Source organism: Malus sylvestris, chromosome 15 (genome assembly GCF_916048215.2).
Source record: "Malus sylvestris chromosome 15, drMalSylv7.2, whole genome shotgun sequence".
Lineage (NCBI taxonomy): Eukaryota > Viridiplantae > Streptophyta > Magnoliopsida > Rosales > Rosaceae > Malus > Malus sylvestris.
The window spans coordinates 30,274,910-30,289,551 of NC_062274.1; the positions used below are offsets into that span (position 1 = coordinate 30,274,910).

A 14,642-nucleotide genomic window follows, 5' to 3' on the forward strand; every position below is an offset into this window, starting at 1 on the left:
AAGTCATCTAAAGGCATGTCCTAATCAACCTCCCTACTTAGGGACACATGTTTAGGGATACAATCTCATTATTATCAAATCAATCCAAAGCAAAAAGTAGTTCACACAACAGTTAAGACAATAAAGTGTAATGCAGTGCATAATCAAAAGTATGATTACGCGAATATTACAAACTAGATAATATTGCAGTAAAGGGACCATCACCAAGTCTATGAATGAAAACCTCACTGCCAAGCCCACTCGTCACTCCCAGACTTTGTAACATTAACGTACTTTATTTCTTACTTTAGCATAGGTCTTCGCCACTTCAAACGGCGCGATGCGGCCTTACTTATTCTGTTTAGAAGGGATAAAAGATAAAGAAAGTGATCTAGGGGCTTTATGCTCGTAGAAAGGGGAAGGAATCCCGACCAACCCCTCCTGATATTCAATTTGAAGAAACAAATATTCAAAACCAATTCTCAGTCTCTTCTGATAAACTCTATGAATGGAATATACATGGTTTGTCAGAACAAGAGCTTCTGAATAAGCTCCAACATATGTCCATGGTTGCTAAAAGTTATATTACCAATCATAATCTCAGCCAATCCCAAATAGTCGACCTTCTGGTCACTGGATTCACTGGAATGCTTCATTCCTGGTGGGAGAAACATCTCACTGAACAATCCAGAAATGAAATTTTAAATGTTGTTAAAAAAGATGAAGAAGGAATACCAATTTTTGATGAACATATTGGACAAAGCGTCCCTGACGCAATTAACACCCTTCTTTTCACAATCATAGAACACTTCATAGGAACACCTAGTAATGTCACCTATAGGATTCATGATCAACTCAGCAATCTGAGATGTCCAACTCTAAGCGACTTTAGATGGTACAAAGATGTATTCATGTCCAGAGTCATGCTCAAAGAAGACAGTAATCAACCATTTTGGAAAGAAAAATTTATAAATGAATTACCAAATCTTTTTGCACATAAAATCCGAAATATTTTAGTAAATGAAGAAGGAATCATACCATATCATACCCTTACTTATGGAAATATAATTAATATTATCCAGAAAGAAGGCTTGAAAATGTGTATCGATATGAAAATTTCAAAACAAGTTAATAAAGATAAATCCATCGCTAAGTATGAGTTAGGAACATTCTGTGAACAATACGGGTTACCCCCTATTGCTCCTTCCAACAAAAAGAAAAGGACAGATATCTACAATAGGTATCCAGCCAAATATTCCAAAAGATATTCTAAATATAACAAACATAAAAATAAGGATTTTCAAAGAAATGAATTTTATGAAAAACCTAAACATTCAAAATGGAAGAAGAAACATTCCAAGAAATTTCCAAAAGACCAAACCCAAAGGGGCAAATGTTACAAGTGTGGCAAATTTGGTCATTATGCCAACAAATGTAGAGTAAAGAAAACTATCAACCAGTTGAAGATCTCTAAGGAAGAAAAACTTCAATTAATCCAAGTTTTGGAATTAAAAGATACAGACCATAGTCAATCAGAAGATGATTTGGAATTATCCTCTTCCAGTAATAATTCATTGAGCAATAGCTCATCTCCAAATATCAAGGTAGGGTGTGTAGATTCTTGTTGCAATAACAAAATCTCAGTCCTTAATAAACAAGAAGAACAAGAAGATTTTCTACTTGAACTAATAAGTAAAGTCGATGACCTAGAACTTAAATCTTTTTATCTCAAAAAACTAAAGAAATTAGTTTCCTCAGATGAACCAGGCACAAGCCAAATTCATTCTACTCCCAAAATCTCCCTTAGCACAACCTTAGAAAGATTTAATAAGACTAAAAAAGAAATTACTATCAAAGATCTCCAGCAGGAAATTAATAAAATCAAAGAAGAAATTAGGCTTAGAAAATCCGAAAATATAGAAGTTCGAACACAACTTCGTAAGGTTCAAACACATTTGTTAGTAAATCCTCATAATGAAGAACTTGCCAGTTCTTCCTCCAGTTCAGATACAAGTTCTCAATTCACAGAGATTTTAGTCTTAGGTCTTTTAGACAAAATAAGAATTAAAAAATGGTATTTTAAAATTAAAATAATAATTGAAGATTTTCATTTAGAAACCATAGCTTTAATCGATTCAGGTGCAGACTTGAATTGTATTCAAGAAGGATTAATACCTACTAAATATTTTCATAAGTCTACATAAATACTTAGTGCTGCAAACTAGTCACCAATGCATTTGAAATATGAAATACCAAAAGCACATATTTGCCAAAATGATGTTTGTTTCAAAACCCCATTTGTTCTAATAAAAAAATATTTCTGACCCAGTTATTTTAGGTCTCCCCTTTTTAGCACTTATATATCTTTTTAAGGTACATCACAATAGGATTACCACCAGAGTCTTAGGACAAAAGGTCATATTTGAGTTCTGTCTGGAAACAGATCTCAAAAAATTAAGACATTTACAAAGAAATAGTATTTCAAAAACTATTAGTATTATTACTAATAAGTCACAACAAATTAATTTCTTAAAAGAAGAAATTAATCACAAAAGAATTAAAGAACAGCTAACAAATTAAACTTTGCTAGAAACAATTGACAAATTTCAAAAGAAACTTATTAATGAAGTCTGTTATGATATCCCCAATGCTTTTTGGCACCGTAAACAGCATATAGTTAAACTTCCTTACGTAAAGGAGTTTAACGAATCTAAAATACCTACTAAGGCTAGACCTATCCAGTTGAGTAAAAAAGTCATGGAATTCTGTAAAACAGAAATCCAAGAACTTCTTAATAAGGGAATTATCCGTAAGAGTAAGTCACATTGGTCATGCCCTGCATTTTATGTTCAGAAAAACGCGGAATTAGAAAGAGGAACTCCCAGATTAGTTATTAACTATAAACCTTTGAATGAAGTTTTGGAATGGATTCGGTATCCAATTCCCAACAAAAGATATTTGATAAAGAGACTTTCTCAAGTAGTTATTTTTTCAAAATTTGATATGAAATCAGGCTTTTGGCAAATTTAAATTCATGAAAATGATAAATACAAAACAGCTTTTGTAACTCATTTTGGACATTATGAATGGAATGTAATGCCTTTTGGTTTAAAAAATGCACCAAGTGAATTTCAAAATATTATGAATGAAATTTTTAATCAATATAGCCATTTTTCAATTGTTTATATTGATGATGTGCTTATATATTCAAAGACAATAGAAGAACATTGGAAACATTTGCATTTGTTTGCTAGAATTATTAAGTCCAATGGATTAGTTGTATCAGCCCCTATTATTAAACTGTTTTAGACTAATGTTAGATTTTTAGGTTATAACATCCATCAGTCTACCATCCAACCAATAGATCGAGTTATTCAATTTGCTGATAAATTTTCAGATCAGATCACTGATAAAACCCAACTTCAAAGATTCCTTGGATCATTAAATTATGTTTCAGAATTCTATCCTCATCTTCGTCAACAGTGTAAATCATTGTTTGATCGTCTTAAAGATAATCCTCCAGCTTGGTCTACCATTCATACTTCTGTTATCAAACAGATTAAAATTCATGTTAAGACATTGCCCTGTCTTGGCATTCCAACTCTCAACTCTTTTAAAATAGTTGAAATTGATGCATCTGATGCAGGTTATGGAGGTATCCTCAAACAAAAAATTTCTTCTGAGTCTCCTGAACAGATTGTTCATTTCCATTCAGGAGTTTGGAATCCAGCACAAACTAATTATAGTACTATAAAGAAAGAAATACTATCTATTGTATTATGCATTAGTAAATTTCAAGATGATTTATTAAATCAAAAAATTTTAGTTCATGTCGATTGCAAATCTGCAAAACATGTTTTACAAAAAGATGTTCGAAACATTGCATCCAAACAGATTTTTGCACGATGGCAAGCCATATTAAGCATTTTTTATTTTGACATTGAATACATTAAAGGCAGCCATAACTGCATTCCAGATTTTTTAACTAGAGAATTTCTGCAGGGGAAGAATGTCGGGGAAAAACAGCAATAGTCAAAAGAGGCTTCCAGCCACTCTTCCACCTCCACCACCAGTAAAACAGGAATCTATTCCCGATTCCTCATCATCGGCCCTAGCCATTACCAACAGATTTATTCCCTTAGGATCTCCTTTAGGATCAATAGTTGGCCAATTTCGACCAAATTACCAAACAGTATTAGCCAGCCCATATGACCCATATTCATCAATGCCATCACATTCAACCCCAAGAACACTGAGCTTTGCTAAAACATCCCCATATGTTAAGAAACATCCTATGGAACAACTTTTCTGCATTCCAAATCACATTAACAAAAGGCAATCGCCAGACAAAATAGTTAAAGCCATTTTACCCCCCAATTTCCACACTGTCTCAACTAAATCTTTCAAAACCCTTCAATATTACCAAGCCATTCTCAGTGAGACCGAAGGAGTTTCCATTAAACCCATTTACAGCACCACCCATCCAATCAAACTTCTTTACCACTCATTCCATATTGGCAAATTTCTTACCGAACAAGATTGGGGAATCCCCCTCTATCATACCAAACAACTTCATACCAAACATGAACTCATCCCAAACAACAAATATAGTTATTTTGACTACATCCAAGCCTGGACCAACATATTTCTTCACCAAACATCTGACTTTAGTCATTCATGGTTTGTTATATTTGATAAAAGTTTCAGGATGAACTTTCCAGCTTGGTTTCCAAACTGGTGTTACCTCATGGCCCAACTGCCAGCCTACTACCCGAAGAACTCATGCAATTCCTTTCATCTGGTTTCAAGAAGCATTTTTATAGAAGCCGTTTCGATGATAGAATTGCCCTTCTTTCATTAGTTATGGCTAAATATAAAGTCCCTTGGATTTTTAAATGGAATTATGAGTATGAAATAGGTGAAATTTACAGAGCTTGATGGGTCAAGTGGTGGGATAAATTCGACTATGGAAAAATTGTCAGTTTAGTCTCATCAGAATTTCCAATTACACCTGTTCCAAACATATCTCCACCAACAACATCGACACAAGCATTGCTAGAAATCCCAGAAAATACCCAATCACTATCAGACATTACTCATTCATCATCTCTCAAAGGAAAATCCAAATCATCAAAAACTTCAAGTTCGAAAAAGAAAGGGAAATCCTCACAATTATTGAAAATGGCAGATAAGCTTATAGCAAAAGCAGCTTTACTAGACAATGAAGATGAAGACGAAGATTCAAGTTCAAATTCATCAGATGCTTCATCATAACATCCTACCAATCCAGCTAGCCAGAAGACCCCATGGGCAGATTATCAAGATTCCCATGACCCATTTGATTTGTAATCAACATGTGAATAAATAGTTTTACCATGTAATAATTATTAGAAGAAGACATCAAAAGCAGTAGCAGTCATCAACAATCATTCCAGATATTTTACTATTCATAAATAGTAAAATCACTTTTTTCACTATTCATCAACAGTAGCCATCATTTCATTTCAGAAAAGAAAGAAGCGTGATTCTACAGTGGTCCGACAATTTCATCAGCCTTTGGCGCCTTTCCATCACACAACACATGCATAGCGAGATTCCCGGATCTCAATTATCATCCCTCTCTTTACAAAAGAGGGACGAATTCACAGAAGATGGGGACTTTCGTCGAACAAGCTGAGACTCTCTGTGAATTCTAAAAAGAACAGAAGTCATAGTTCAGCTCCATTCTTCATTCACCAAAACTATCAAACACTTGTATTTTAATTTTCAATCAAGGATGCCTGCGCGCTCCATCGTTTTCTTTATCAATCATCAGTAGACGAAATTGTAAGTTGGTTTCCAATTTAAATAAAATTATTTACAAACAAATATCTGCATCATTAGTTTTAATTCATTATTTTATAATGAACATTACACCTATTTTTAATATGATTCTAATTATTTATGTAATTATAAGTGATTCATTTGGGTTCCGGTTCCCTATAAACCCTGACTTGATTCTCATCAAATATCTTGAGCTTCTCATATCCATCTACATATTTGGCTTCCGTCATTTGGGATCAGAGCCAAGTGAGTGGTAATTGCATTAGTATCTTCATAATCTGCAAAGTAAGTTCCAATTCAAACTTTCAATTCACAGTTTATCTTAGCTGTCAGTCCTCATAGTCGTTTGTTTAAATCCCCAACCAAACAGTAAGGCGTGTTCCAAACAATAAGACCCAGGAGAGGCATGAGCGGATCGCATGAGCGGGGAAAGGATTTAGCTAGCGCAAGAGGAAGGTGAATCAGTTTAAGTTTTCTGTATTTTGCTTGTTTGATTTGTGATTTTATGAGTGGATTATTTAGATCTAATTCAATGGCCAGCACTAGCTCTAGATCTAGTTTAGGCAATATTCCAGACATAATTAATGAAGAACAAAAACTTGATTTTCAAACTGATGATAGTATAGATTTTGGAGAATGGAATATCCCCAAAGTCTCAAGTAAAAATATTTACAAAAAGAAATGGTCAGTAGCCTCATTCAGGAGTGAACATCATGTTAAAATAGTTGAAAAAGCTTATGCTCTTAGTAAAGAACATGAGACTTGCCAATTGTTTTCTTCTGAACAAATTAAATCCCATAGGAAAGATGGTCATAATTACATTCATATAGGCTTAGTTCAAATAGCCGTAAAACCATTAACAAGAAAGGGTCTTAATACCTCCATTTTGTTATGTCTCCGAGATGCTAGATTCACTAATTTTAGTGATAGCATACTTGGTATGATAGAGTCGAGTCTCTATAATGGACCTATCTACTTTGATTGTTTTCCAGACCTCACCATAAGTCTTTCAGACCCACATATGATGAAAGCACTCCCTTTGAATATTAAAACTTCAGGATACCAAGTCCTTGAAGGAACACAGCCCTTGGCATTAATCTATCGAGTCTACTATAAAGTCACTGGCACAAATATGAACTTTCCGGCTTTAACCAAAAGTCCGAGAGATCATACACTTTTAATTCAAACTAATCAAGAAAATGCAAACATTAAAGTACCAAGAACCATTAGGTGGTCAGATATCAGTCTACCTTCAGACTGGTGTTTAATTAATGAAAGTAAGCCAGTAGCTATCCATAATAGTCTAGTAAATTTAGATAATATAGAACAATATTTTGATGGGACTGTTAAAATTAATTTTGATCGTCCAGCCAGAAGGTCTTGTGAGTCAGTCCACTCACAAAAATCATTTGCTCATAGCAGAAATTCTTTTTCTGGATCCATACCAATCGATAGGATGGGTCAGGATCAAGAGTTAATTAATTCACTAGCCAATAGGAAATTAAAATCAGTAGACACTAGTTCATTAGTAACTCAACAAGAATTAATCAATGATTTGATCAATATAAAACTAAAATCAGTAGAAACATCCTCTCAAGTGACACATCCAGTCTATCATATATATATACATAATATGAAAACAGTTATTAACATACTAACCCCCAGGTTTATATATAATGAAAACTACTAACATAATAAATGATAGGTTTTCTGAACTCTAGCATGCCATAAAACATCTCAACAGGTATAATGCGGAAAAACATAATATAAATCATCGCGTGTATCGTCTCGTATATTGTCTCGTAAGCGCGGTGTACTGCTAGTAAGATCACTGAATTAAATATATTATCCCGGCCCTATGCCAGCATCGTGGTCTTTGCGCCCATAGCTAGAGATTACCAACTCTCGGCCCAATGCCTGCTCTGTGTCCCTCAGCCCGTAGCTAGGGATTATTTCTCTCGACCTATCTGCTAACACTAGATCCTCGCCCCAGGCGGCATAGTGTCCACTAGGTATGCACAAATAGTTACGCCTCTCATAAATAACCACTTCATAGTATAAAGTCATCCATCATCTATACTATAAAGAGGGGTTTCTAAAACATGTCCTAGCATCCTATCGTCATCCATCAAATAGTCTACCAGTTCATGGTTTTTATAGAAAATACGATATATCAAACTATAGCTCAATATAGGCTAACAATTAATTCCTCACCAAAAACACAAGACGAAAATCAACATATTCAATAAACATGCTTAACATAAAATCAGTTCATAAACTCGTAAGGCATGCAATTCATTTATGCAATTAAACAATAAAGTCATATAATTTTAGAAGAGGTCCACTCACAGTACTCCGTAGCAGTGGAGTTCAGCGGATAAGGATTACGAATTCCCTCACTAGCAACTTCACCTAAGCACAAAAAATGTAATAAATAAATAAAAGGATTTTCTAAAGGATTTGGGCTTGAACTAAATAAAATAAAGGATTTGGGTTGGATGGGTTAGGGTCTAATAGGTTAAAAGGGTTTAGGGTGAAGAATGGTGGTTTGGGCTTAAACCCAACCCACACTTACACATATGCACAATACACACACACAGGGTCTGCACACACACACTATGCAGCCCAAAACACACCTCACACACAAACACGGCCCATACAGGGCACGGCCCACATGCCAATTAACCAAAAAGGGAAATGGGCTAGTTCCAAGACTGGGCTAAGGCCCGAGGTATTTGAGAAGGCCGAATGGCTTGGGTGGCTTGGGTATAGTCGGGAAGAACACCGCCAGCTCCGGTCGACTGCAAACTACATTTTTAGACTCTGATTTAGGTATAAAAATGAAGGACTAGATGATAAGAGTAATTTTATACCTTCTATTTGCCGTGAAACTGCCGGAGGTGACCGAAATTTCCTTCGACACCCACGGGTTCGCCGGAGATGGGTGTGCCTTCCCTTGAGTCGATTTCATTCTAAAACCTTGTAATTTAACGAGATAAACTTAATAAATCTCATCTAAACTTCACACTAGAATGAAAAGAAAGGTAAAATCGAACTTACCTTACCGGAAAATCAAAGGAATCTCGGCCGGAGAGTTCCTGGGTTCCATTGCTCCTTGCAGCGACGGGAGAGGAGAGAGAGAGAGAGAAGGTTTGATAATAAGAATGGTTGATTTCCTTATGTAGGTATGCAATTGGGTGTGTGTGTGTGTTTCTAAGGGAAAAGATGAGAGAGCTGTAGAGAGTTTCGAAGAGAGAGAGAGATATACGGGATAGGGAAGAAGGAGAGAGAGAGAGAGAGAGAAGGAAAGAAGGGTGACGGGGTAAGGGGACCGAAAGAAAGAAAAGGGAGGTGAGTTAGTATGCTGGCACGTGGCAGTTTGGGGTAAAACCACATATCATATGAATAATTGGGGGTGGTTGTAACAATCTTTAATCCACATGGTTCTTTAATATCACAAATATTTTGATAGATAAGAATCATTTTGGTATATTGTTTGATCTGCAACTCGAGACAATATTCATTTCAAAACTTTATAATATTTATAGACTCTTCAGGAGTCCCAATCTAATATTAACTCTTGCAAGACATTTAGTATGTTGCAACAATATCATAATGATAGTACTCACTAAGGCAATTTATACCATTTATTGGTATTAAGTACATAATTTATGCTTTACCCTTGCAAGGTTTACTTTAAACAATTTGAACCCTTCAAGGATTTTCTACACTTCATGACACATTCTCCTTTGAATTTTATACTGAGCAATTTGCTTCTATGTATACTTGAGAGATTTGCTTATATGCTTCGGGCATATATATATAATTCTCCATTGAAATGAACAAGTTTCATAATGAGAAATCATGTTTCCAGGAGTGTATTACAATTTTAGGTTTCAATTAGGAACCATGTGTCATATATCATGTGAGTGAAATATTTCACTGTATTACAAATGCCCATATATAACCTTTTGGGTTCAACATCATTTGGTGATTTTGTTATAGGTCTATTTTTCCACGTTCTTACTAAATTGTAATGGAATTGCCTTTCTCCATTTTGATCAATTATTTTTCTTTTCGTCAACGAACAAAAAAATATGGCTCAATATCAATACAGCTCATTGATGAATGTAGTAGCTACTGTAAAACCAAAATTAAAATCGGTTATCACTAATTCGTGATCCCATAATTCTCACGTGCATGCACATGCATATTTATAAGCATTTCATTACTTTGGATATCCTTGCCTCTTCAAGGGCTTTACATGTCTTTTCTAGGATAGTCATCTCTTATTTGATGAATTGTTTGGAGAGTTTGGATCATAACCTCCTCTAGAGCGTTATAGAGCTTAGATTTTTAATCTCCACTTCTAGGGAGTTGAATCATTGGAACCTATACATCGATCATGCTTCAGGCATAAGAAATATTAAAATTGCCATGTTCATGGATTAATCTTTTGGGACTTGAATCCGTGGGCGACTATCATGCTTAGGGCATGCAACAGTTTAGTAGTGCCAAGTCCATAGATAGTCTTATTGAGACTTCAATCCATGCAGCATCTTTGTAACTTGTTAATGCATTTGATAGTTTATTAGTAATTGTGAAGATTGTGTTACCTTTACATCATCAGAATGATATAAACTGAGTTCTTATCTTTAGCTATGGTGGACTTTAGGTAGAGTTTGCTAGAGTTGTGAGTAGGATTCCCATCATTGAACTTTAGCTTTCCATTCACTTAGTCAGTCACTCATTTTCTCTATTTGAAATTATATGGGTGTATTGCTAATCATTCAACTTCAACCTCCTGCATAGCAGAAGTGGAGCACAGCCTTTGAATGGTCATTCAAAACATCACTTCTTAATAACTCATCCATGTTTGGCAACTTCAGTGTAAAAAGCCAACAACATACCAATTGTTTTGTGACGTTTGTGACTTGAAACTCGACTCCAACAACAGTTGAAGATGAGTACTTGAGAGCAATACGAGGCAAGATATTAGGCAAAGGTCCCAGGTAATCAGTTCCATACTGAAAGTTTGATTTCAGATTCTGACTGATTGTTTTCTTTCTCCTTGTCTTGCAGGCAAGAACAAGGGCAAAGGAAAAAACATGATATGAAATATTTTTGCTCTTGAAGAAAAAAAAGTAGAAGGATTTGATAATGCTGTAAAACTTCTCGATCAAATTTCTTGCTCAAAAAATGAGTTTGGCATTTTGAGGGACTTGGTTGAAGAGGTATTCTCAGATAGAAGGAAGACTGAGTATTTTGTGAGACTTGGTTGAAGATGCATTCTCAACGAGGAAGAAAAGTTAGACATTTTAGAGCTCTGCCTTGCCACAGAGGACAGAGGTCGACATATAGGGATTTCCCAAAAATAGCAGGTAGTGGTGCTGTTGGGACTATCCCTTTCACGTTTGTCGGCAACAGTGGTGTAGTTGGTACAGTAAAATCCACGCATTTCAACTTTGTCAGAGATGTTTTGGCAGAGTTATCCTTGATATCCAAAAAAGCTGAGAATGTGACTGAGAAGTGCCAATGAAATTAATTCAGGAAAATCTAGCTTTTGAACAAGTGGTCGTGTTGCCTTTTCTTTTATAAAGGGATCGATTGTATCCAAAAGCACGCTCAGAAAGTTGCCCGCCGTGAAAATTGCTTTTGTTGTATTTATGAGATTTCACTTTATCTGACATCCTTTTCTTTCATCTTTTTTTAAAATGGCTTGCCCATTTGACCGTTGGTTTGATTTGAATGTTGTCGAAAATGCAGATGTGCTTCTTCAGGACAATATTTGGCGCCCATCCTTCTTATCCTCTAATGGTCCTCTTACGGTAAGGAACTCTGTGATGAAGAATGATATAACTGCTGCAGCAGTAGCTAAGAACATTCTCACTCCCAAAGACAAAAGAATACTCTAAAAAAGGTTTGATGAATTGGTTGTTCAAGATTCTTTGACTTTTAGTATTTAATGTGTGAGTTCTATATCCAACATGGGCCAACATCTACTTGTTCGAACTCGCCAAGTTGAATCATTAATGGCATGTGGTAAGTCTTAGGCAAGATATTAGAGGACTCAAGCACGAGAATAGTGAATTGCACATACTTGCAAATAATTACTTGACGAGTATGAAAAGAAAGCTAGACCAGCTATAGGAATCCGAAAGTCAGATTCAAAGTGACCATCAGAGGTTCGTGGCTTTATTCTGAAGGCATCCATTGCTTCCACCGTCTGGAGTTCTACCAAGTAATGAGCCTTCAAATGATCATCCTCTGGTGTCTCATCCTTCTAGAGTTTTGCCAAGTACTGAGGCTTCACATGATCAATCTCTAGTGCCTTCCTCTTCTGGGTTTCTGCCAAGTACTGAGGCTTCACATGATACTGCCAAGTACTGAGGTTTCACATAAGCTTGTGAAGGCTCCCCTTGTTTTGTTTGTTTTTTTAGTTGTAACTCATGTGTATGCACGTGTGTGTGTGTATATATATATACAAAAGTTCCCTTTCTTCTGGTTTTTTACATGCCTGAAACTTCTAGTTCAATTTGTTAAATATATGAAAATATGGAAACTTATGGTTTCATTAATATGAATCAATGAAGAAACAATGAAAACTTCTAGCTCCATGAATATGATTCAATGAACTTTTAAGCAAAGATGTTTTCTAAAATCATATGCTTACACATGAATTCTCAGGCATCATGAATCCATGAAAATATTTGTTGCTTATGATGTTGATGGTAACAAAATCGAGTTTTGCTAAGTTCTCTATTTTCTTATTATTAAGTTCACCATTTCCTTATTCCAAAGGGAAGAAAATGTGGAATGACAGAACTTGCAAACAAAAGTGTTAGAACTTCGAGTTCTTCACATTATTTATATTTTGAACTTCAGGTCAAAACATTATACATATGTACTCAAAATTTATTCTCGATATCGACATCATTAGAACCTGTAGGTTCATATTTTTGGAATTCCTGTCCATACTTAATTTGTACATGGATTAAGGAACTTATGGTCGCCATTTACATGAATCGAGGAACTTCTAGCCCTCATTTTAATTTAGTTAAAGAACTGTTGCTCTCTTAGTTGATTAAAAAACTTCAGGTTTTGATTTTTGATCAATTCGGGTCCGATCTTTTTATGTGATGAGGATCTAAGAAATTCAGACCCAATCTTTTTTATATGATGGAGATCAAGGAACTTCAGGTCTAATCTTTTTATATGATGGAACTTCAGGTCCAATCATCTTATATGATGAGGATCAAGGAACTTTGGGTCTTGTATATACTCATCATAACAAAACTGTAGTGCAAAACAAAATTAAAGCATATGGCTATAATTCCAGCCACTATAAATAAATTGCTTTAAATAAGCAATGCTTGTGACAAGGGCTTTAATTCAACACCATTCACATAAGTATCAAAAACTTAATGATAATAATTGTTAGGGTAAATTACACAAAATTACCTCAACTATATGCTAAATCACAATCTCATACCTTATATTTTAAACATTGCAACGTCATTCCTTAATTTATGAATTCGTTGCAATGTCAGACCTCTGTTAAATTTTCTGTCAATTTAACTATTAAATGATGATGTGGCAAGAGCGGGCCCTCTGCTTCACCAATTGGAATAAAAAAAATTAATTAATTAATATTTTTTATTCAACAATTAAAATTTTTAATTAATTTACTTAATAATTTAACAATCTTGAAAAAACAAAACACAATTTAACAATTAAAAATTAATTTTAAAAATTAAAATCTCTCCTCCTTGCTCCTTAGAAATCGTCCCCTTCTCATTTCCCGATCCTTATGCCAATTTCAGCACCAACGACAACTTCAGGTACAACTTCTCCAAATCCTCCACCTCCTCCTCCGTCACCTCCCTCAAATCCTTCAAAGCCTCCCTCCCCGAGAACCCCCAAATCTACGACCTCTCCGAGATCCACTCCACCACCTCCAACTTCCTCGCCCGCCGCCACCTCTCCTACTCCTCCTGGCATTGCTTCCTTCACTCCAAAGACATTGTCATCTTCCAGCGCAAATCTGGCCTCCCTATCTCCCTCCCCGACCTCGAGCGCCGCCTCTCCCTCAACTCCAAATCCTACTACTCCAGCCTCATCAAGATCCTAGGCTCCTCCCTCTCCTGCATCTACCTCGTCTATGAATTCGTTGTCGACGCCAACCTCTCCGACTGCCTTCGTAACCCAAAGAACCTGAGCTACACCATCCTGTCATCGTGGCTCTCCTAGATGCAGATTGCTACCGAGCTCGCCCACGACTTCGATTACATCCACCATCCACGAAGGGGGACGATTTTTGGGGAGAATTGTTATCCTCATGCATGATTCCTGGGGGTCGGTTGTTAAATTCTTAAATAAAAAAATTAATTTTTTATTTCAGTTAGCGAAGCAATGAGCCCCGCTCCGGCCACGTCATCAATTAACACCCAAATTAACAGAAAATGTAACGAAAGTCTGACAATGCAACAAATTCATGAGTTGAGGTATGACATTAAATGTTTTATACATGAGGTATGAGATTGTGATTCGACCCATAGTTGAGGTAGTTTTGTGTAATTTATCCTAATTGTTATTATAAGAAGGGCGATGGTGTCGCGTCATTCACATATATATTAATGTATGATGGGGGATTATTCCACCAATCATATTAATAACAATGATAAGGAAAAAGTAAATATTAACTTACTATACTTCCCTTTTTTCCTCTTTTGTCAACAGTTTAGTACGTCTAATGTTTCTTTTCTTTTTCCCTAAATGCATGGCACCATGATTTCCACCTTTTAAATTTTGAATAAAAGAAATCTGGTGAGATTTTTGTA

The 14,642-nt window shown here is 35.5% G+C and overlaps 1 protein-coding gene across 1 annotated transcript; it reads left to right on the forward strand.

The window, feature by feature from the left end:
• The first annotated feature begins 11,789 nt into the window (after positions 1 to 11,789).
• LOC126602907 (uncharacterized) lies at positions 11,790 to 14,052 on the forward strand. The gene is made up of 2 exons (XM_050269729.1): positions 11,790 to 11,844; positions 13,583 to 14,052. The coding sequence occupies exons 1-2, from the start codon at positions 11,790 to 11,792 to the stop codon at positions 14,050 to 14,052; spliced, it is 525 nt and encodes a 174-aa protein (XP_050125686.1).
• Positions 14,053 to 14,642: the final 590 nt, after the last annotated feature.

Bases quoted from the DNA above. Each gene is read 5' to 3' on its own strand.
- LOC126602907 (XM_050269729.1), top strand. From the start codon at position 11,790: ATGGGCCAACATCTACTTGTTCGAACTCGCCAAGTTGAATCATTAATG. The intron at 11,845-13,582 runs GTAAGTCTTAGG...CTTGCTCCTTAG, and splicing joins TGAATCATTAATGGCATGTG to AAATCGTCCCCTTCTCATTT.